Below are 26,206 nucleotides of genomic sequence, written 5' to 3'. Positions count from 1 at the left end.
AGGGCAATAACTCCTAAAGGGGTCAACTGACCATTTTGATCATGTTGACTAATTTGTAGATCTTACTTTGCTGAACATTATTGCTGTTTACAGTTTATCTCTATCTATAATTATTTTCAAGATAACAATCGAAAACGAACAAAATTTCCTTAAAATTACCAATCCAGGGACAGCAACCCAATAACTCATTGTCCGATTCATCTGAAAATTTCAGGGCAGATAGATCTTGACTTAATAAACAATTTTAACCCATGTCAGATTTGCTCTAAATGCTTTGGTTTCAGAGTTATAAGCCAAAATATACATTTTAGCCATGGTGGCCATCTTGGTTGGTTTTGCGGGTCACCGGACACAATTTTTAAACTAGATACCCCAATGATGATTGCGGCTAAGTTTGGTTAAATTTGGCCCAGAAGTTTCAGAGGAGCAGATTTTTGTAAAAGTTAACAACGACGGACGCCAAGTGATGAAAAAAGCATAACTCAAAAACTTAACTTTGACCAGTGAACCATGACAATGAGGTCAAGGTCAGATGACACCTACCTGTTGGACATGTACACCTAACAATCATTCTATACACCAAAAATAGTAGACCTATTGCACACAGACAAAAACCCAAAAACTCAACTTTTAACAACTGAACTATGAAAATGAGGTCAAGGTCAGATGACACCTGTCAGTTGGACATGTACACCTTATAATCCTTCCATACACCAAATACATGTATAGTAGACCCATTGCTTATAACACCTGAGATATGGACTTGACAACCAAAACTTAACCTTGTTCACTGATCCATGAAATGAGGTCGAGATCAAGTGAAAACTGTCTGACGGGTATGAGGACCTTGCAAGGTATGAACATACCAATTACAGTTATTAATTACTCATAATAAGAGAGAAATTAACATTACAAAAAATCTTTACTTGTTTTTCGAGTAGTCACTGAACCATGAAAATGAGGTCAATGACATTTGACATGTCATTTGTGACCGGCGGAAACTTTATAACATAGGACATCCTTATACAAAGTATGATGCACTCAGGTCTTCCATCTTCTAAAAAATAAAGCTTTTAAGAAGTAAGCTTACATTGCTGCCACCGTAGCTGCTGGATCACTATCCCTATGTCGAGTTTTCTGCAACAAAAGTTCCAGGATCAACAAAAACTGCAAAAATTCTGAAAATTACTTAATAAGGGGTAGCAACAAAACAACGGCTTGTCTGATACTTCTGAAAATTTCAAGACAGATAGATCTTAACCTGATAAACATGTATACTCATGTCAAATTTGCTCTAAATGCTTTAGTTTCAGAGATATAAGCCAAAAACTACATTTTATCCCTATTAACTATTTTAGCCATGTCGTCCATGTTGGTTCGCAGGCGTGGCCATCGGACACATTTTTTAAACTTAATACCCTAATGCTTATTGTGGCCAAGTTTGGTTAAATTCAACAGAAGACTTTTGTAAAAGATTACAAAAATTACGAAAAATTGTTAAAAAATTACCCCTTTGTTCTATTTAAAGCCATGACGGCCATCTTTGGGCCAGGTGTTCTAAAAACCTAAAAACGACGAAAAGACAAAATGCACTAAACAAAACACAACATTGAAAACTAAAGACTATTGAAGCAACACGAACCCCACAAAACACATACCGTGGTGGCAGTAGCCCAGGAAGGGTTAACAGATATACTGATTATGCACAGGTCACACCTGCCGTTTTGCTCATGCATTTATATATATATATATATGTACACAGCCAAATCTACAACAGATTTATAAATATAATTATTTTCTGTGACTGTATCTTACATTATTTGTAGGATCCTTTACTATAGATAATTTAGCTGATCTGTAAAAATAACATATATCATGTACTGTAGTATGACGCTAGATTAAAACTGACGTGGAATGGTAACACCCGGCCACAAAAAGCTTCATTTTTATGAAGCCCAGGTGGTCGTGTGGTCAAACGGGACAGCTACAGTGCAGGCGAAGCCCAACCTTCTACTTGTGGTAATAAACATTGTGGTACAATTTCAGAGCAATCAAAATATTTATACACAAGTTATTATCCTGAAACTAGAAAAATGCTGGTTTTGGGACCCTTATTCCTAAACGGTTTTAATTGACCATCATCCCTAAATTCAATCCCAAACTTCCCTTTGAGGTATTGAATCTTCTTAAAAAATTTCATAGTTATTGTCTGGAAACCAACGTTTCTTCGGACGATGACCCAGACAATGATGAAGCCGACAACAATGACGACCACAACAACATGATACCACTATACAATCCCAAAATTTTGTTTGCGGTCGTATAATAAAAAGAATGGATATGTGATCAATAGTCAGGATTCTGTACAGTTTTCCTAGTAAAACAGTCATGTCCTATAAGGTATCTTCTATGGGTCCCTTGAGGAATTGTGCTTAACAGGTTCAAGTTAAGCTTCTTTTAGAAACTTGCCACTATACATGGGAAAGTGAGAAAAAAGTCAAAGTTAAGTGCAGATTTAATTTAATTGCATCAGAAATGGTAAATGTGTTTACATGAAGTATCAGTGGAGATTACCTATATTTAATATATCATATACATTTGGTAAATGATTAAATATCGGTACAAATAATTTTAATATGTATACAGGAAATATATTTACAGCTGTATATATAGCATTTTCAAGTAAAAATCTTAAAATTTATTTCAGCAATATAAAACATCTTAATTCAATTGATTGTAACAACATGAACAATAATAACTTAATTTAATTGATTTCAACAATAACATCTAAAATAAGATAAAAACTATACAATTACAGCACTCACTACTAAACAATAATATAATAACTTCTCTTGGATCTTAAAATCATAAGATATTAGCCTCTCCATTGCAAGTCTATTTTAATATTTCGGATAAGACAAACACTAATATTTGCATTCATTAAGCTTTTACTACAAAAATTATAAATAAGACTATTGTTTTCACTAACAATCATTGCCATGTTTTCTCTTAAAAGTTCAGAATCAAAATATTTTTCATAAAAAACTACAACATCCCACCTTTGCAAGTCAAATGTTCAGTCCCCTTAATGCACGTAATAAATAAATAATAATTTGTTGATTACCATTAAAAATAACAAATAACAAATACACATAACATAACATCAATAACTGTTTTCTATCTCAAATTTGCACATTATTGTCATGATTATACATGTAGTATCATTTAATTTCTAAGAGAGAAATCATTCATATCATTTTCTCAGAAAATAAAAATATTAATCAAAGTTATATAATTACAAAAATTATAAATAGAAAAATTTGGCCCTATTTCAAGTCATAACCTATAGATAAAAATAGAAAAATAAAATCAGTTTTATTAGAATTCTACCCGCAAACTTATATCACGTCATTATAAATATGTTTGCTTTTCAAGCCCAGCATTAAAAAACAAAACCATCAGAAATTAAAAACTAATTGTTCACAGAACAATTGAAGGTTTTCAACCCCAAAATATTTAAAATGTCATTTTCAGTATCAAATGATAGTATTTGTACGCTGATTTCATAAAAAAAAATATGGTTCTACACAAATCGTTTTAAATAAGGGAGATAATTTGTTACTTCCAGTTTAAAAAATGTCACTTCCAGTATTATTTGATACTGTGGATTCATTTATTTTCGTGGGTACCAATTTTCGTGGATTAAGAAAAATTCGCATATTCGTGGATATTAAATTTCGTGGTTTTGCTGAAGTCTGCATACAAACCTACAGAAAAATTATCATTCGTTGAATATTAAATTTCGTGGTTTGATTGTTCCCACGAAATCCACGAAAATTGGTATCCAACGAATAATAATGAATCCACAGTAGTTTATTTGACATTGATTACAAAATAAATAGGTAGCATTCATCAATTAAGGCTTTAACTCTTTAAGGGGTTAATATATATGAGAAAAAGCCTATTTGTCCTGTCTCTAAAAACACTGGGGACCTGAACCTCCTAATCAATCCCAGACTATGTTTGGACTTATGATCAATATGCTTGACTATCACATTATCAGGAACAACCACAGAAACATCTTAACTATTTTGTGGTGGTATTAAAAGATTTAACTGTGACAAGAAAAGCAAAATTTGACCTTGAGGTCATCATGGTCATAGGTCCAGGTCACAAGGAGAATATGACAATGCATAACAATTTATCTAATAAATGGTATTTTCACATGGCAAATGCAAAAGCCTTTCAGAAGCAAAACATATATGCTGAAAATATATCTGTAAAAAAGCAAAACAAATCATTGCCCAACTAACAAGGTTTGTTAAGTAAATCCTAAATTGAACTCATGGTCGAATATCAAGGTCATATACAGGTCATGATTGTATGCAGCATAATGGTACATCCACATGTGAAATATCTAAGCTGATATATATGCTAGTCAACAGATAAAAATGTTCTGACCTTCAATAACTGTATGACATGTATGAGAAGAACTTCTAGGAAAAAGGAATTAAGGGTAACCAGTTTGTTCCCCTTAGAAGGAAGTGGACATATAATTTAGACAAAAACTTGTCTATTCAGGCTTTTGTAAGTTGATAGTGTTTCTCAATCATTTTTTTTGGTTGAGTTTGTATGTGCAGTATTCATTGTGTTGTACCTTGAAGATTCCAATCGTTTTGTATTACGATTCTTGAAGCCAAATTTCTCTGGTCTAACAAATTTTGACTGAAATAGTATATGACCAGCTATTTTGGGGAGTTCTAAACCATTCATTTCACAGAGTTTATTAAAATTTGAACTTTGTTGAATAAATTCAATGTGTGCAGGGTCAAGACTTGGTAACAACTGGAAATGATTCATAGCCATCCATATATGCATAATAGCTGATTTATTGAAACGATACCCTACACCTGAGTCATCCCACAAGTATGTAGGATTAGGACCACTAGTTAACAAAATATCATGTTTGTTGTCATACATATATATACAGTAAGTTGAAGGAGTCAATATCAAAGATGGTATCAAAGAAATGTCTGGAATTCCTAGTTCTGGCTTTCTTATTCTTAATGCAGATGTGTATAGTGAAACTGTAATGGTTTGAGATATAATTTGACTTGCAATTCGTTCATTATTAAGGTTTTGATTTGTTTTAAGTTCACATATTTCAGCTGCTCTTTTCTCATTTTTTAAGTCATGCACTTCTTCCTTGTCTTCCGCTTCCTGTTTAAAATCCTGCTCTACCATAACAGTGTTGGGAAGTAAAACAACATCTGGATATCCATACCACATTTTAGAGTTACCTGAAAAAACAAATCATATTCTAATATCAAATTTGAACAAGAGGCTGTCACAACGACAGCAAACTGGATTTATTAACATTCATGGGAGTCCTGGCAATATCACAAGAACCATAACTGATGAACGGTGAAAGTGAAAATCGTCAATATCATATTTGACCTCCATTTTGTCATCAGTATTAACATATTAAAATTTGAGAAGCTTTGGTTGAACAGTTCATGCGTAAATGCACGGACACACCTGGAAACACCATTTTTCAATCTTTCAAGAACCATAACTCCTGAACGGTAAAAGTCAAAATCGTCATTATTGAACTTGACCTCCATTTTGTCATCAGTAACAACATATTAAAGTTTGGGAAGCTTTGGTTGAACAGTTCATGAGTAAATGCACGGACACAGCTGGAAACACAATTTTTCAATCTTTCAAGAACCATAACTCCTGAACAGTAAAAGTCAAAATCGTCATTCTTGAACTTGACCTTCATTTTGTTGTCATTAACAACATATTAAAATGTTAAAAGCTTTGGTGGAACAGTTCATGAGTAAATGCACGGACAACATTTGGTTGCCGCCCAACCGCCCGACTGCCCATCACCAAATCAATAACCGACATTTTTGTCACAAAAATCTGGTTAAAAATGATTAAAAGGTCACAAATCCATTACATGATTAAAACCAAGTGGAAAGAATTTATATAATGCATATTCTGATCACTTGCTACAAAATCTATAACCCAAATATAAAATCATACCAGTTCAGTTGAGAAGAAAACAAAAGACAGTACTAGAGGCTCAGGTGAGTCTCATAATATCACTCCCACACATAAATTAGCCTTCTTACATAAGATATATATATGGCACTCTAAATTTTTACTCCATGGAAAATAAATGCAAGCGTTTCATTTTCATTGGCACTCAGTGTAGCTGAATAAGATTATTTACAAAATCACACAGGAATGTGCTGGACACATTAATAAAGGAATTTGTTATTTTCAAAAAATAGTTCACTCTGATTATCTACAAGTTTTTTGATACACTATACACTAAGTTCCAAAGAAATGAACCTAATTTTTTATACAAAACATAACATGCTTATATATTATATTATTATAAGAAACATGTCAAAGAAGATGTGGTTTGAATGCCAATGAGACAACTCTCCAAAAGTGACCAAATGACACAGAAATTAACAACTAACATGACTAACGTAACGGTACCCAAATTGCACGAAGTCCCCAAATTACAAAGCCAATAGCAGCGGACATCTTACAAGATTTCCTAGGGACTAAACAGTTTGTATTTTTGTGATTTGATACTATGCACATCTTTCAACATAGGTAAAAATAATTAGATATGCACAAAACGTTCGCAGTATTTATCAATAGATAAAGTGTTTACTGAAAAAGCAAAATGTAGTGAAACGTTGCCATGCGACGTTATCAAAACGTCATCTTTTCAAAATGATGATCAAATACAATATGTTACAAGTATCCATTTAAAAAAAAAAAGAGTAAGCATGGACTAATATCTAATTGTTCCAAATATTTGAAAAAAATAATCAAAAGCTCTGTAATTAGAGGTTTGACGATGCGAATTTAAGCATGGATGCAATTTGGGTACTCCTCATTTCAGAATCATTGATGGTTTGGAGGTCAGTTTAGACCAAATTTTCTAAGATTCCATATAGATTAAATATCAAATTGGTGTGCCTATAAAATAAAGAAGGATACCGCTACAAAATAAACACAAAATGAACATTTTTGTCTTTATCATAAAAAAACGTAGGTGAAAAAACTGTAAAAATAGGTGCAATTTGGGTACCGTCACGTTATAGGTCAATGTACAGCCTTCAACAATGAGCAAAACCAATACCCCATAGTCAGCTAAAAAAGGCCCCGAAATGACAATCGTAAAACAATTCAAACAAGAAAAACTAAGGGTCTAATTCTGATATTCATGTACAAAAATGGAACTAAATACAAATATGTAACACATCAACAAACGACAACCACTGAATTACAGGCTCCTGACTTGGGACAGGCACATACATACAGAATGTGGCCGGGTTAAACATGTTGATCTCAACCCTGGGACAGTGTTTAACATGCTTAATCAGTCACTCAAGTGTAAAATAGAATCTAATGTATCGTAATGACTGTTCAGTACTGTTCAAGGCACTTCCAATAATGAAGTTACACATGTTACATTGATACAGTGTGTTTAGCTCCAAAGAAATTAATCTCAATGTAAAACCTAACCTCTCAGTTTGGAAGTAGGTTTTAACGTACAGACAAGGGTAACTTTTAAATGTGTCATCACCATTTGTGGTTGGGGCGTAAAAATTATTAACTTCAACTTAAGTTTTTCAACACTATACAAATGTAGGGAAACAATTATCAAATACAATGTATGCTTATATTAGGAGGTACAAATCTTCAATATATGTGTCAGTGTGCAATCAATGAGAAAATTAAAGGTTTAATGATAAGGACTGAAATCTTTTAGAGTACTACTAGCTTTAGCCACCCTTTACTTGTTGTGAATGAATGGCAAACTTATTGGGGTAGATGCATCTGTACAAGACCTGCTTTCACTGATAGCAACCAAGCAAAATATCAATACTAATATCATGACTATATATGCTACAATGAAAAACAAAACATCATCGATGTAGTGATCCACAGATCCAGTCATTTTAATAGCTAGTCTAGATCTGATATATTTTTTCTGACAGTACTTCAATGTTTTTTTCTCTCACTATTTTCATTTCCATAATCTTATTATGATCTATTGGGCGGGGCATTCAATCAATGTATGTAGGCATACTGAGATGTAATGACAGTAATGTAACCTGATACAAAATATCATTGTTACTGTAAGAAGTTTCTATCAACATGATCAATATAAATTTAGCAGAAAACCTTAACATTGAAAACTGCCAATTTATTCAGTCACTGGAACATGTCCTAGGGGAAACTGGTCCTCAAAATAATCACCAAACTGAAAGTTTAAATGCAACTTTACATCAAATATCAATGATCTATATCACAAGTAGTTCTTGTCAAACTGACTTCAGCAGAAAAACTTAACATTAATAATAACTTACTGATTCAAAGTCACTAGACCATGACCTAGGATGCTAGGGGCATGGTATCAAAATAGTCATCAAACTGATATGAACTGATAGTAATGCAACTTTATATAAACTATCACTGATCTATCATAAGTGGATCCAATCAAACTAACTTCAGCAGAAAACTTTATAACATTAAAATCTCAAATTAATTAATAGTCAGGGTCCATGACCTAGGGGATAGGGACTCGAAATAGTCACCAGTCTTGTATGTACTGATAGCAATGCAACTTCATACAAAATATCATTGATCTAAAGCAAACTAGTAATTTGCAATTACATCTAACTAACTTATACATGTTATAGCAGAAAAATTAACAAATGTTGCAGCGGCTGTGATCAGCTGTTGTCGCTGCCAAAAAAGCAATCCCTGTCTAGCTTTCTGCGACTTTCGTCCCAGGCCAGACCATATGATCAGAATAAAATCAATAATAATCATAACAATATGAATTTAGCTTTCTATTCAGAAATGGAAAGACCTTATTGTTATATTGCAGATCATAAAATCTATCAAAGCTAACAATTTCAAATGAAATTTATAACATTAAAATAGTGAATTACTATAAGGCATATACATGTATATATATACTAGCTACAATAAACATATTAATTTACCTATACTTGTCCTTCCATAGTTGACTATTTTACGACAAGATCTGGACCAACAAGGACAATATGTAGGCTTGTCATGATATTTATTATCAATGATGTAATCATGTCCAGGTATCAAAGGTGATAAGAGGTGATTTGTAAGCAGAACTGCAACATAACACTCTTTATCATCTAAGACTGTTGTTCCTTCATCCTCATCTTTCAGTGCCATTTCATGATTTCCTAAAAATCAAACATTTAAAATAGTCAATAGTATGTATATATACATTTGTAAGATGGCTAATAAATATATATCTATATAAATTAAAAGCCTAGAAAATCAACCTAATGAGTCGATTGTTAGAGTAGATCTGATCCGTAACTTCCTCCCCAATCGTGGCTGGAACCTGTACTTTTTATTTCTAACTGGTCTTCTATGACAAAACCGCCTAGTATTGCGCAGATACCTTATCCCCTACTTAAACTTTAGCTTATTGGAATAAACTTCTGTTTCGATATATTGAAGACTTGATATAATTATGGTGATACACAGCATGGTGGCAGAGTTTTTTTGCTAAAGGATCGTTAGAACATGAATTCAAGCTGGTAAATATCTGATTAAATATAAAAATTACACCATTCCAGGCCCTTTTGTTTTCTGCATAATTCATTAACAAGTCCCTTGTCGAACCATACACCAAATCTACTAGACCTATTGCTTAAAGTATCTGAGATATGGACTTAACCACCAAAACGTGACATTGTTCACTATTCCATGAAATGAGGTCGAGGTCAAGTGAAAACTGTCTGACAGGCAATGAGGACCTTGCAAGCTACGCACATAACAAATATGGTTATCCTATTAATCATAATAATAGAAAAATTAACATTACAAAACTCTTTACTTTGTTTTCAAGTAGTCACTGAACCATGAAAATGAGGTCAAGGACAATCAACATATATGACACACAGAAACTTAGTAACATATACATGATATAAGGCATCTATAAACAAAGTATGAAGCATCCAGGTCTTCCACCTTCTAAAATAGAAAGCTTTTAAGAAGTAAGTTAACACTGTCCCCGCCTGATCACTTACACTTACCCTTATGTCTAGCTTTCTGCAAATAAAGTTGCAGGCTCGACAAAAAACAGGACGGTTCAAACAAATATTTTGAAAGCAATCATCATGACTTTATAATCAAGTGACAATACAAGTACTAACAAGAAGTTGTACATGGATGCCCCACTTGCAATATCAGTTTCTTATTTGGCCAAGTAGTTAAATCAAAAGCAGAAAACTGTTAAATAAATTGCAAAAAATTGCTTTTAAGAACAATAACTCTGATTTAACATGTTTAAGTCATGTTGACTTATTCATGTTATTTGTAGATCTTGCTTTGCTGAACATGATTGCTGTTTACAGTTTATCTCTATCTAAAATAACCATAAACTGTTAATTTTGATTATGCAAATGTTGAAATCAAAATAGCAATACATTAACATCTTACACAAGTTATGAAAATATTCAAAAACAATGAACCATGACTGAGTTACATGGCCTAAACAATCTCCATGTCAATGAGATGTGCCAATGCTTAAATACAACTGCATACCAAATACCATCATGACCATTGACTTACCATAAGTTGTTCCCAAATCTAAATACAAACATATATGCATTAACTAGTAAACTTTAGAAAAGTTTCAAAGTCAATAAGAGGGAGTGGGGCTATATAATCTCCATGGAAACGATACTTGCAAATGCCAATAAATTTGCATACCAAATATCATTGACTAATAACATGAGAAGTTCATCATAAACTGATCTAATCACAAACTAATACATATAAACTAAGATAAGTTTCAAAGTCATTAGACTGTGACTGAGGGGTGAGGCCAACTATTCTCCATGGAAATGAGATGTGCCAATGCTTATACAACTGAATACCAATTAACATTGGCCTACCACTAATGGTTCCCCTTGAATTGACCTAATCAAAAACTAATACATGATAAGTCAGAAAAAATTTCAAAGTCAATAGACCACGACTAAGGGCCGATGCTTACACAACTACATACCAAATATCATTTATCTACCACTTGTGGTTCCCCATAAACTGACCTAATCACAAACTAATACATGTAAATTAAGCAAAAGTTTCAAAGTCAATAGACCATGACTAAGGGAGCGGAGCTAAATTATCTCCATGGTAATGAGGTATGCCGATTATTACACAACTACATATATAGCAAATATCATTGACCTATCACTTGTGGTTCCCCATAAACTGACCTAATCACAATTAAACTAATACATTTAAAACAAGAAGTAATTGTAACAGGATGCTGTTACGAAGTCTCACTAACAAAGCTCCCATAACTCGCCTTTCCTATGGTCCCATCCATTTACAAGTATTCAAACAGGAGGCCGTGGTGGTGACCACCAGGGACTTTACCTACAATTCATTTGATTTGTTTTATTGTCCCATAGGCATACATGAATATATATGGTTTAGGGGTGGGGATCTCAACCATTTAAAAGTTATTCAAACATGTGGGGGTGGGACGACCCCCATGGACTCTCCCTATATTTCATTTGATGTATTTTATTCTTCCATACAAGAATATATATATATGGTTTAGGGTGGGGATCTTGACCAATTATAAGTTTTCTAACAAGTGGGAGTGGGGTGACCCCTAGGGACTTCCCTTTTATTTCATTTCATTTGTTCTAATTGTCCCATACAAGAATATTATATGGTTTAGGGGTGGGGATCTGGACTGTTTACAAGTTAATAGCACATTTTCAATTGAACGGGGTAGGGGTGACCCCTGGGGACTTCCCTTTTATTTCATTTGATTTGTTTTATTGTCCCATACAAGAATATATATATGGTTTAGAGGTGGGGATCTTGACCTTTTACTAGTTTCAAACAAGAGGGGGTGGGGCAACTCCCTAGGGACTTCCCTTTTATTTCATTTCATTTGTTTATTGTCCCCTACAAGAATATACATGTATGTGGTTTAGGGGTGGGGATCTGGACCATTTACAAGTTAATAGCACATTCTAAAATTGAATGGGCCAGGGGTGGGGGTGACCCCTGGGGACTTCCCTTTTATTTCATTTGATTAGTTTTATTGTCCCCTACAAGAATATACATGTATATGGTTTAGGTGTGTGGATCTGGACCGTTTACAAGATAATCTAGACATTTTCAAATTCAACGGGGTGGGGTGACCCCTAGAAACTTCCCTTTTATTTCATTGTTTTATCGTCCCATTCGAGAATATATATGGTTTAGGGGTGGGGATCTGGATTGTGTACAAGATAATAGCATATTTTCAAATTGATGGGGTGGGGATGACCCCCACAGGGACTCACCCTATATTTCATGTGATTTGTTATATTGTCCTATCATCATTTCTGAAGACTGGGTGTGTCTATCACTTACAGTTTTCAAGTTATATTCATTTGAAAATTTTAGAAAATAAAATCCCATAGGATTCTATGGTAAACCACTCCCTTCTTTCTGCCCCCCAAAATACCCCTTAATAGACCCCAATGCACAAACGAACGATTGATGGCTCATCTAGATATATATATAACAATGTATTAGTCTAACATTCTATGAAACCCTAAGTAAATCTGATAAGTGGTTTTGGAGAAATGCTGCGGACAAGTTCATTTTGAAAGTGGCGGAAGAAGAAGAGGAAGATGAAGAATAATAAAAATAATTAAAAACGAATTGTTCAGAGAACAATTGAAGGTCTTTCCACCAGTAAGGATCTATTTTGGTATAAACAAATATTTAAATTCATTTGAAAATATCAGTTCCTATTGCTTTATGATGTATAAATGAACCATAATTTGGTATTCGGCCTTTGGTTTCTTTTTCTATCCTTTTTTATAAGTTCTAAATTAAAACTTTAACTTTTATTCTGTGGGTTGTGTTGGTGTTAGAATAGTATTAATGGAACAATTGAGTTTTTCAAGAAAAAATTAATACATTTTGATTCACCGTTTACGTGACAGGAAACCAAACAGGAAACCAATCTTTATTTTCTTTATTTTGCACAATATATTTCAAAAGACCTAAATGAACACCATTACTAGTGTTACTTGCTTCATGTTAATATTTAAAATCTATTTTCAATGTTAAATTAAAGTTTTTTTTTAAAGCGACAGGAAACCATAAGAAACTGAAAGCATTTTTTTAGTTTTATTTTATTGCAAAATCTGCTTAAAATAATCTGAACAGTATACTTTTTCTTAAAATCCATCTTAAATGTAACAGTATTATAAAACTCCTAAATATGTGCTTGTTTCGAAAACAATTAGTACAATTTATTCAGAAATTTCCATATTTTCTTCATTGATACAGGATACCATAATCGTTGTATCTTAATGTTTTAGCCAAAAAAATGTATTTATATTTTGTTTTGAAATTCCAGTTATATACAATTTATTCCAAATCATTGGCAATGTAAAATTCTTTAAATCCAGTAAAGAAAAAAACTTTTAACTTGGAATAAAAATCTTTAAAATAGGCACCATGTGATATTTGTGACCTGTACACCATCTACATGGTTTCCACATTTTAACCTACTTTAGTGGGCTAAAATCAACAAAGTACTTGCTTTCAAGTCATGCATGGTAAAAGTTTACTTCTCCTTTGACAAGTTTATTGCGTTTCTGAAAAGGGTTTGCAGAACATGAATGAAAAAAAATAATTAAAAGTTGTGACAAAGGTACTGGTGGTCACCTTTGTACATTCCAAGTGTAACGGTATATTAACATGTATTTTTTATTAAATTATCTTTATTCACCTAAAATATCCAGTAATATTTACTGCTGAAGCAAAATCAATCCAACGAGCATCGGCACAATGATAAGAGACGTAATGTCGATTGAATTTTCCAAGGACCCTTTACATCGTTATCCGGAAACGAAGTGTGTTATAACGTCTGTCAAATCTGAAATCCATTTTGTCAAGTCATTGGGCATTTATTTTCACACAAGATCGTATGTAACGTTATGCACATAGGAAAAATAATAGACCCCCGGCGCAATCTCTTTGAAAATTGTATTTTCCTTTTTTAAACAAGACGAAACAAGTCTACAGATTATGTTTGCTAACATCCCGTTGGAAACAAAAACAATGTTTAGACCTAGTATTTCATATATCTGGCCGTAAGGGCGTGATCACATGTTAGTCACATGTTTCACGTATGACCAGAAATGATTAGAACTTAACGACAAAAACAATTTTAATAAAAAAAAAGGAATTAACTGGACTTCTGTTTCATGTGAAATGTAACGCATAACGATAACGTCATTTTCTAACTTTATTATTACGAAGAACAAAACTAGAATGTAAATCATCTCTGATTTACCTGTTTGAACATCTCGCGAGAGTTTATATTTGCATATTGTTATAAAGAATTCTATAACAACAAAGCAGATTACATCATCTAAAATTTGCATTACGAAATCGGAAACCAAAGTAACGCTAGTGTTCTTACACCTGCTACAGAAATACTTAAAGTTCTCTGCCTTTTCTTCTGACTATTCTTATTGGTCGATGTTCTTTATTATTTGAAAGCAAAAGTTATGAATTTGTCGGTGACGATTATCTATAAATCAGTCAGCGTTATGCACTTCGGAAGCGAAAAGTAACGCGAGAAAAGACACTAAAATACGGTCGTATAATCTTCGAAATTTGTTAATTTCAATTTTTTTTCTAGGGAAGAGCAGCATACACTTGTATGTAACATTGTTGATAAAAATTAAAGAACCTTAGTGAGCACGCTCACATACCCCACGTCCCCACATTGTCATTGGAGAAATCAATTAAGTATAAGAAAAAAAAATTGTATAAGAAAAAATATTGAATAATAATTTCCTGTCAATATACATAGTATGTCCTTATTATCTAAAAAGTTTCATGAAATTCTGTTGTGTGGTTTGAGAGGAGTTGCGATGACAAACTGTTGCAGTAGTACATTAAAGTAAATAAGTTCAAAGGGGCGTAACTCCTAAAAAAAAATTGAATCGCAATTTCCCGTCGATATGCACAACTACATAGTATGTCCTTATTATCTGAAAAGGTTTCGTGAAATTCTGTTGTGTGGTTTGAGAGGAGTTGCGATGACAAACTGTTGCAGTAGTACATTAAAGTAAATAAGTTCAAAGGGGCGTAACTCCTAGAAAAAAAATTGAATCGCAATTTCCCGTCGATATGCACAACTACATAGTATGTCCTTATTATCTGAAATGGTTTCGTGAAATTCTGTTGTGTGGTTTGAGAGGAGTTGCGATGACAAACTGTTGCAGTAGTACATTAAAGTAAATAAGTTCAAAGGGGCGTAACTCCTAGAAAAAAAATTGAATCGCAATTTCCCGTCGATATGCACAACTACATAGTATGTCCTTATTATCTGAAAAGGTTTCGTGAAATTCTGTTGTGTGGTTTGAGAGGAGTTGCGATGACAAACTGTTGCAGTAGTACATTAAAGTAAATAAGTTCAAAGGGGAGTAACTCCTAGAAAAAAAATTGAATCGCAATTTCCCGTCGATATGCACAACTACATAGTATGTCCTTATTATCTGAAAAGGTTTCGTGAAATTCTGTTGTGTGGTTTAAGAGGAGTTGCGATGACAAGAAACAGGACTGACGGACGGACGTACGGGTCAAAAACATTATACCCTCCGCAACTTCGTTGCGTGGGGTATAATAAAGGCATCTTTAGATGTAGTTACAACTTTTCTTACAGTAATACACATTTTTATCACTTTTCTATCGTTATAGGAAACGGGCCCAATAGCAAATTATGGTCCATATATGAATTTTAAGCAAAGGTCAAAATCTAGAACTTCAAATTTACTGATGACCTTGACCTCAATTTCAAGGTCATAAACCAAGGACCCCAAATCAAAAGATCCTAGGTCTGAAATATGTATAGTTAATCAGTTATATCACTTTACGCTTAATTCTAACCTGCTAACCATAAGAGGGGCGAAGACTCCCATTTTATGTCTACGCATCCTTTTAACAAAAATTCACAAGTTACGACATGTCGTAATTAACAATTTATACAAAATATGTTGTCGATATCTAATATGTACGATTCGCTCGTGTATGTAACAATGTTTTAGATTTTAACGAGAGAAATTTATGTATTACTGAAAAATTATTACACCAGGGTTTTCGATATCACAAACTAGTCAAAACATTTACTAAATTTTTTCATCGGTATAAGGACATCATTCGTAAATATAGCTCAACATCCAATTTTTTATGGAAATATTCTTTATAAAGCACAAAGGTGTCAGTATTCACCTCAAAAACTAACAAAACCTTTGAATAGACTTTATATTAAGAAGGGATATAGTTACGAGACTGTTGTCAGGTCATTAAAGATTGCATATTTTGGCGTTGATTCACTTATAGGGTCTTTGCATCGGAACTAAACACATTTATTCAAAAACCAGTTATTGGCATGACACGGGTTATGTTCTTCTCATATATGTTATGATGGTATGATACTAAACCCCTAACGGGAAGGATTGTGCCTGATGTTCATATGATGAAATCATAATCTTTCAGTCAGTTTAATTGAAGTCTGGAGCTGGCATGTCAGTTAACTGCTAGTAGTCTGTTGTTATTTATGTATTACTGTCATTTTGTTTATTTTCTTTGGTTACATCTCCTGACATCAGACTCGGACTTCTCTTGAACTGAATTTTAATGTGCGTATTGTTTTGCGTTTACTTTTTTACATTGGCTAGAGGTATAGGGGGAGGGTTGAGATCTCACAAACATGTTTAACCCTGCCGCATTTTTGCGCCTGTCCCAAGTCAGGAGCCTCTGGCCTTTGTTAGTCTTGTATTATTTTAATTTTAGTTTCTTGTGTACAATTTGGAAATTAGTATGGCGTTCATTATCACTGGACTAGTATATATTTGTTTAGGGGCCAGCTGAAGAACGCCTCCGGTTGCGGGAATTTCTCGCTACATTGAAGACCTGTTGGTGACCTTCTGCTGTTGTTTTTTTTTTCTATGGTCGGGTTGTTGTCTCTTTGGCACATTCCCCATTTCCATTCTCAATTTTATTTATAAAAACAATTGAAAATGAGGCAAAATCAAAATTTAGAATATGACCTTGACCTTTGACCTTGACCTATTTTTCATTTTTTTGGACCAAGGACCTCAAATCAAAAGACTCTAGGCCTCTACTTTATATTGTTAATGAGTTATATTACCATGCATTTCAACTAATATTAGATATAAAACGGGGGAAAACTCACATTAAATGTTACGTACACTTTTAAGTAAAATTTACGTGTAACGACATGTACATTTTTGAAGCAACTAACAGTTGTCTGAAAATATTTTGTCGATATCTTGTATGATTTCTGAAAATAAGAGATAAAAGGCCAAAATCAAAAATTTGTACATGACCTTGATATTTGACCTTGACCTCATTTTCATTTTTTTGGACCAAGGACCTCAAATCAAAAGACCTGAGGCCTCTATCACTTATGGTTTTCCATTTACAAATTTATTTCACTTATTACAATACAAAAGGGGGGATAACTCTCATATGGGGTCTTCGTAAAGCTTCGGTCAAAATAAAACCTAACATCCTGAGGATATGACGAGCAATTCGGAAAAATAAATTTGTTGCTTTCTTTTACGGTTGCAGATGAGATCTCATAAGAATAAAAAGTGTTTGGGGAGATAACTCTTACAAAGAAAAGTGTTCGGTTAAACAGGGTCAGTTTCAAAAGCGTATAGACTGAATGTTATCATAAACAAAAAAATTAAGCGGAAAAAAAAATAATCAGAAGAAAATCAATCTAGGTCTTTCCACTAATAAGAATTGAGGAAAAACAATAAGTCTCCAAACTTTGTTTGGGAGAGTCAAACTTAATAAGAAAAAGTTTCTAAGTCAATAGAACATGACTGAAGGGGCAGGGCCATATAATTTCCATGGAAAGGAGATGTGCCAATGCTTATACAACTGCATACCAAATATGATTGACCTACCACATGTGTTTCACCATAAACATTGATAAACATGATAAACTAGACCTAATCACAAACTAAAAATGAACTAATACATTGTTGACGCAGCTGTCACGGTCCCCACCGGAAACAGCATACCTATGTCTCACTTTATGACTCCGTCAAGGCGAGACAAAAAAACTACAAAATTTCCTAAAAATTTGTAAGGGTTCCGCGGAACCCAGTGTCTCGCCTACTTTTGCTGTAAATTGCAGGCTCAACAAAATTGATTTTGATTGTAAGAAGCTTCTGTCCAAGTTTGGTAAAAATCCAGGATAGTTTATGAATCTAATAAATGTTTTGAAAACAAAAACTGCAGACTGGATGTAATGTTAACTGGAAGAAAAACTAAGTCCATTTATAAGTAAAGTACAAAATATTAACAAAATTTCCTTCTAGATACTAGCTTTTGATCATAAACAAGCTTCTGTCCAAGTTTGGTACAAATTAAAAATAGTATAAGAAAGTTATCAAAATTTTTTAACACAATGTTTAAAATTTAACCACAGAGTGAATGTGTTGGATTTATTGTTTTACAAAATTTACTTCTGGATACTATCTTATTATCATAAACAAGCTTCTGTCCAAGTTTGGTACAAACCAAGGATAGTTTAAGAAAGTTATTAAAATTTTAAACTTTAACCACAGAGTGAATGCAATGTTTTCCCGCAGAAAAACTAAGTCCATTTATAAGTAAAATACGGAAAAAATGGAATTTTATTTTTACAAAATTTACTTCTGGATACTATCTAATGATCATAAACAAGCTTCTGTCCAAGTTTGGTAGAAATCCAGGATAGTTTAAGAAAGTTATTAAAATTTTAAAAACTTTAACCACAGAGTGAATGTAATGTTTTCCCGCAGAAAAACTTAGTCCATTTATAAGTAAAATACGGAAAAAATGGAATTTTATTTTTACAAAATTTACTTCTGGATACTATCTAATGATCATAAACAAGCTTCTGTCCAAGTTTGATAGAAATCCAGGATAGTTCAAGAAAGTTATTAAAATTTTAAAAACTTTAACCAGAGTGAATGTAATGTTTTCCCGCAGAAAAACTAAGTCCATTTATAAGTAAAATACGGAAAAAATGGAATTTTATTTTCACAAAATTTACTTCTGGATACTATCTTATGATCATAAACAAGCTTCTGTTCAAGTTTGGTAGAAATCCAGTATGGTTTAAGAAAGTTATTAAAATTTCAAAAACTTTTAACCACAGAGTGAATATTTGTGGACGCTGCCGCCACCGCCGACACCGAGGACGACTGTATGTAGGATCGCTTAGTCTCGCCTTTTCGACTAAAGTCGAAGGCTCAACAAAAATGACCAATTTCATAAATTTAGGGCAGCAACCCAGCAACTGGTTGTCTCATTCGTCTGAAAATTTCAATTTAGATCTTAATTTGTACTTTTGTCAGATTTTTTCTAAAGTCTTTAATTTAGTTTAAAAGTTTAAAAGACCAACAGTCAGCTGGGGTACTACTTTAACAAGCGATTTTGCTATTGAAAAATTTAACCAGATGCTCCGCAGGGTGCAGCTTTATACGACCCCAGTGGTTGAACCCTGAACAGTTGTGGCAAATTTGGTCACAATATTCAAGCTTGATTCTGTCTGAATTTGGATTGTGTCTAATTTGTGATCAAATTTTTGACATAATATAAGTTTTTGTCACAAAATTAATGTGGTCAAAGATCTAACAAATCTATTGCACAATACTGTGCAATTGAAGATTTCTTCTTGAAACTTTACAAAATCCGAAATTTGAAAAATTTTGAAAAAAAGGAAGCCCTTTAAAAAAATGGTAAACAAAAAATCCCCCCCCCCCAAACCTTTCTTCCATAATGATGCCTTTTGACGCCACCCCCTATACTTCATAATGACAACTTTTGACGCCACCCCTATACTTCATAATGACGCCTTTTGACGCCTGTGTAGTGCCTCAGTTGAAATGATTTGACTACAAAGTGTCTGCAGTAGACTCAACAAAATTTTTATCCAATATGAAAAGGAATATCATAGGAATATCCGACTAAAATTTATTTGATGAAATACTTGTTTTTCGCAATGCATTAATACTTTAAAGCATATTATATTGAAAAATCCGTATGCGAATCAAGTATGCAAAAAAACAAATTCAATAGAGGAAAGGGTTAAACACAAGTTATTGTCATGATTGTTTGGAAACTAGAAACATGCTTCTTTTTGGCCCTTTTTTGGCCCCTTATTCCTACATATTTTGGGCAATTAACCCAAAACTTAATGATAAATCCCAGCCTCCCCTTTGTTATATGGTACATTGTGGTACAATTTCAGAGAGATCCATACAATTACACATAAGTTATTGTCTTGAAACTAGATTGATATTCCAACCATGCATACATGTATGTAATAATGTATGTAGTTTCAGCAGGGATTACAATGTGAATAACAAATTGATAATAGGCCACTAGTCCAAATAATTATAACGTCTAGCAAGGCTATTTTAATTTCTACGCCTTCCTACGACGAATCCAGGTCCGTTCGCACCCATTCACGTTCGTACCCACTCAAGTTCGCCCCCTTTCATTTTCGCACCCTACATGTTCGCACCCAGAAGTCATGAAAGTAGTGTTCGCACCCTACATGTTCGCGCCCAATTTTAATTGGTTTTGTGTTTAATAACTTTGTAATCAAGTTTTGGCAAGTGTATTCTTATAAGTATAATTGTTGTCATTGTCTCGAAGTAAAGTGAGACAGCATTTTTTTTTGTGTTGAATAAATCTTAATCATGTTTCGGAAAGTGTATTGTTAAAAAAAAAATCCTTTATAAATCAAGTCATGAGTCGGATTCTGTCAAAGTTTTATTTTGTGTTGAATATCTCTTAATCATGTTTCGGTTAGTGTATTGCTATAGTTTTGTTTCACTGACTTGTTTCAAAATAAAGTGAGATTCTGACTGGGTTTTTTTTTTGTGTGTTGAATTAATTTTATCATGTTTTGGTTATAATTCGTGTATTGCTATATTTTAATGTTTCATTGTTTTAGATCAAAGGGACCAAGCTGTTAAAATCAATTATCTTTTGTGTTTTTCATTTAAAATCTTCAATGTTCTACTCATACCAAGCTATAAATACATTCAGTATTTACACCAAAGCACCAACAATCATGATTTTCCAATTATTCAACTGGAATTTGAATTAAAATTTGGCGCGAACGTGTAGAGTGCGAATGGACCTTGAGTGCGAATGTGCAAGGTGCGAACGTGTAGGGTGCGAAAGTGTATTGGGCGCAAACAGACCTGTTACGACTTCCCAGGAAAAAATTAAAATAGCCTTGCCAGACGTCATATTTATTTGGACTAACAGGCCAGAGAAACTAGATAATGGCAACAGCCAGGTGACCTCAAAATATATAAGAACTTACTTATATTTCGAATGAAGGAGTGCAGAGCCAACACCGAACTTAAACAATCTTGATCTTTTTTATTCTCAGGGCCTATGATGAATTCTCCTCTGACATATTTTTCCAACTTTTCCATTCCATGATGAAACAAGTTTTTTAATTCAATCGTAGGCACACTTTCTTTGCCAGTGGCTGGATCAGTAAAGTAAAATTCATCGTAGTGTATCCGTGCGTTGGTGAAAGATTCTCCAAAGATACAGGCATTCATGCGGAGTGGTCGAAACTCCAAATCCGTGTAATCATTTAAAAAAGATTCCATCCCCTCATCAGTTTCTCTGCTAGAGAAAAATTTTCCGGACGAAATAACACGACGCCGTACATTTAAAATACGACGCATATGTCCTAATAATTTTGTAGTCGCTGCCATGTTTCTTCGACCACTTTGTAATCTTTGTCATTGAGACGCTTAAGCTAAGGATGTAGCCAGAGGTCTTTCTTCAAGTATTTTTTTTTTTTGTAAGATGTTCGGACTTCTTGTTTTTTTCGTACGACACATGGTGCAATATTTTGCACTTTAATTTATCACTGACTTTTCTTTTCGTAAAAGGCTTCATTAGCTCATAAAAGCTTTTTAAAACCACATCAAAGCAGATTCTTGATCGTTTTCAAATGATTTGAGACCCAAATACTGCAAATGATAAATAAAAGGAAAAGTCCGAGTCAGCACCCCCCACCCCCATTTTTTTAAAAATCAAAACAAATGATCGAAAGATGAATCAGTGGCGGATCAACAAATTTTCAAAAGTGGGGCCCTCTCCAGTCATGCTTCAGAGATTCCCTATCTCAACAAAATTTTCCCGAAAAAAAGGGGGGCACCAATAAATCCCGGCCGCCTCTGACTCTGTGAGTCTCTTTAGTCTACTCCACTACTCCGACCGGCTATATAGCCAGTCAAGGTAGTTAATAACTTCCCGATTTGTTTGGTTTTAATCTATCAATGTTGTTAACTTAGCTTATCTTGTTCCTTAACTAATAATCTTCCCGGCGACTTCAAAGTAAAGTACCAATTTTAAGATATAGAATGTTCAGTTTAATTCACCTAATAAAAAGAGCGGTCTGACACATGAGCAGGGTCAGGAGACAACCATTTGATTCTGAGCATTCCCACATTTGCAAAGGTTTCCAATAAGGCAGCAAACATTTGATTTTCTGGGGGGGGGGGGGCTATGGTTTTTTTTTGGAAAAAAAAGTTTGTTTTCAGTTTTTGGAGAAAAAAATAATTTGTTTTTGATTCTGAGAAAAAAAAATTCTTTGTTTCACCCTCAGCTGCCACTATATGTAATGCTAAAATTGAAAGAAAAAAATTGTTTTCGACTTGTCGCGAAAAAAATAGATTGTTTTTTGCCGCAGGCGAAAAAAAAAGTTTGTACAGAAAAAAAACCCATAGCCCCCCCCCCCAGAAAATCAAATGGTTGCTGCCTAAAGAATCAATAAAAGTATTTCAGTATAGATAACCAAAAAAAAAAGGTTATACACCTGTCTGTAGTGATGTTTTTGGATTTCAGTGAACATAATATATGCTTTAAAAGTAAATTAATTATTATCCCCGGCTTAGTATATATCTAGGATTTTGATTGGTTAACGCACGTCGTTACAAAACCAAACCCATAGCCCCTGGGTGTTGCTAACCCATATCCTCGGACGTTGCTAAGTAACCATTATCCCGGGGAACTTCACACAAGTTTTCCTTAGTTCCATGATTGCTCCTTGTGAAATATTGAATTCGGTAGATTATCCATGATGTTTGTAATTAAATATTTAATTCATTAACGATTTTGTCCTATTATGCCGATCATTTACACTCATTTCATTAAATGCATCACTTGACTGCCACATTTGAAGTTCAAGGAATGGGACTACTGACCTAGCTATGCAAATGACCCACATTGACGTCACACCATCTATGACGTAACTCTCACAACATTGAGCGCCAAATTTGGCTCAATCCAGTTTCTCTGTCTCCGTATTAAAAACGTCTTATATTTGACTTCCTGTAGGGTCCTACCAAAGGTAGGTAGGACCCTACACCCCGTAAAAAATATGTAAAATTTCCAAATTTCAATAAAAAAAATTTAGATAATGAAAAAAACGTTGTTTTCACGTTACACTTTGTACCCGAATTTCCATAAAACTTGCCCGATTCGGACTAAGACCGGGGATAAATTCGTTATCTACGTTCATATCCGTAGATATGGATATTTTAACACCCTTCAGTACCCTGTACACCCTTCGGCTACGCCTCAAGGTGTACTGGGGTACTTCAGGGTGTTAAAATATCCATATCTACGGATATGAACGATATGGATATTTTAACACCCTTCAGTACCCTGTACACCCTTCGGCTACGCCTCAAGGTGTACTGGGGTACTTCAGGGTGTTAAAATATCCATATCTACGGATATGAACGTAGATAACTTATCATTAATATGCCCGGGATATCGTGCTCGGTGACACAGCCCTTTAAACCTTTAACCTACTAATCTGTACACAGATTTTTTTAGTTTGTCTTTACCTGTAGAAAACATGCAATTTAAGATACAATTTGGGTAACTTCATCGAAGATTATTGGGGATGCACAGCAAAAACACACGAAAAGAATAGGAGCAGCGCTTTTGTTGCTCTTATATTCATCTCAAAGTCACAGCGACGACGCCAACACTGAGAAAAATATTATCACCAAGGCATATGTACAGAACAGGTTAAAAACAGTATCAGTAAGTTAAGTCATATAATGAACGAATTAAAAAAGGCACTGGCTACGGTTACATGGAATTGTAACAATAATAAGAATAGTAATGTTACAATTGGAGACTAAATGCCGGAAAGCATGGTTGGGTAAGGACCTGATTAATTACGAATGTAACAATAATTATTGAGGCTACGGTTACGTTGCGTTATTGTTACATGAAAATCAGCAATGTACGATGGGACTAACTACTAGTAAATAATAAAAGTTGACATTTATTCTATATTTTCAATACATACAGGTATTACATACAATTTCTTTATTTTTTATATTACGTCCTCCATGGATACATGTATACAGAAGTTCACAGTTAGCAAACTTTGCTTTTGGTGTATCACTTTTTTTTAGAACTGTGTTTGTATGAAATGTGTGCCTTGATATTGTTTCAGTTTATTTTTCAAACGCATCCCAAGTTTAATTTTTTTCACCCAAAACAAAATTGGTAATGGGAATCTCTTCATCCATTTTCATTCTCAATTTTATTCAAAGTATAATGACAGCAATAAGACTGTAGGTGTGCAGTTAGATACTTAAAAGTGAACACTTTTCTCAGTCAGAGTTCTCAACAACAAACCATTGAACTATATTTTTTCGCCTTTGGCACTACTTATCTGAAGTAGTATATTATCATTTTTACAAGTATTATTCAGTACATATGAAAAAAAAGCAACAAAACTATAGAAGATTTAAGTTTAATAAATCTAGCATACATTGCTGTTTTTCATGCATGTAACAATAACGGAATGTAACCGTAGCCTCAATAATTATTGTTACATTCGTAATTAATCAGTTCCATAACCAACTTTGCATTCCGACAATTAGTCTCCAATGTAACAATAATATTTTTATTATTGTTACATTTCCATGTAACCGTAGCCAGTGCCATTAAAAAAACTGCTGCATCTAAATCCAAGTTAATTTTTTCTAAGGAAGAGTCACCTTGTAAATGATCACATCGAAAAAATTAAAATGCACAACTTGTTAAGGGAAATGGAATCTCATAAAAACAACATAAAATAGGCTGACATTGAAATATACGTAAGTCTTAGTACTTTCATTCATTATATACATATTCCCTCACGGTGACCAGCTGAAAATATGCTTACACATCAATAGAATCAACGAAATATTTGCATTCTAAGCCAAAAACAGCGAAAGCATTCAATACAAGTGAACAGCGTTGAAATACTGTATAAAAACATAGCAGCCACACAATTTAGACTCCCAGCAATTGACAACATTTAAAAATCACTATACAGCATGTTCATTTCAAAACTACAAAAATAAATTTACAGACAACGAATGGCAGAAAGTATGCTTTTTTGAATATCATTTCTGTGAATAAAACCAAGAAGCTGAATTTTAAGATAATGATCAATAGTTTGACGTTAAATGGTAAATTGAATAAAAAAGTTACTGTTGTGGATGAAAGTCCATTAAATGGTCATCAAACAATAACAACATGAACAATGAGAGAAAACTTAAAGCAGAAACAGATGTAAATTACTTTTATATGCCAGTAAAATTCATATCGCAGCTAAAACAAAAAAATAAGATGTAATGGAGAAGCAGAAATGAAACCGGTGGATTGACTGGTTGAATATGTCTCAGACTGTATAGTTATATCAGGAGACGGATGATGCATCTCCTTTGCGATGTGTTAAATTAAAAGTATTGAGATAAACATAACGTAATGTGACCGAATTGAAGAAAAAGTATGCTTCTTTCTTAGAGAAAAGAAAGACACAAAAAAGACAATAATAGTCTCAATTAATTATAGACCAGTTCATGCTTGTACTCTGTTTATACATTGAACTTTGTGATTACGTATGTTACAGTGTTGTACTATTATTAAAACATTTTTGAATTAACATACAAAGCTACCAATGTATAGTCTACTAGTATTCAATAAATTGCATTGT

The 26,206-nt window shown here is 33.5% G+C and overlaps 1 protein-coding gene across 1 annotated transcript; it reads right to left on the bottom strand.

Annotated features, from left to right (window-relative positions):
- Nucleotides 1-4,474: 4,474 nt before the first annotated feature.
- On the bottom strand, nucleotides 4,475-21,984 carry LOC139501509 (uncharacterized). The gene is made up of 3 exons (XM_071290615.1): nucleotides 21,500-21,984; nucleotides 9,048-9,266; nucleotides 4,475-5,300 (listed from the first exon to the last, which is right to left on the bottom strand). The coding sequence occupies exons 1-3, from the start codon at nucleotides 21,903-21,905 to the stop codon at nucleotides 4,606-4,608; spliced, it is 1,320 nt and encodes a 439-aa protein (XP_071146716.1). The 5' UTR covers nucleotides 21,906-21,984; the 3' UTR covers nucleotides 4,475-4,605.
- Between the last annotated feature and the right edge of the window lie 4,222 nt (nucleotides 21,985-26,206).

The sequence above is a fragment of the Mytilus edulis genome, chromosome 13, assembly GCF_963676685.1.
Source record: "Mytilus edulis chromosome 13, xbMytEdul2.2, whole genome shotgun sequence".
NCBI classification, from domain to species: domain Eukaryota; kingdom Metazoa; phylum Mollusca; class Bivalvia; order Mytilida; family Mytilidae; genus Mytilus; species Mytilus edulis.
The sequence above is the reverse complement of the archived record's forward strand: the minus strand, read 5'-3'. Positions and strand labels throughout refer to the sequence as shown.

Bases quoted from the DNA above. Each gene is read 5' to 3' on its own strand.
- LOC139501509 (XM_071290615.1), bottom strand. From the start codon at position 21,905: ATGGCAGCGACTACAAAATTATTAGGACATATGCGTCGTATTTTAAAT. The intron at 9,267-21,499 runs GTAAGTTCTTAT...TTTGATTTTTAG, and splicing joins CTCCTTCATTCGAAATATAA to GAAATCATGAAATGGCACTG. The intron at 5,301-9,047 runs GTAAATTAATAT...TTGTTTTTTCAG, and splicing joins CTATGGAAGGACAAGTATAG to GTAACTCTAAAATGTGGTAT.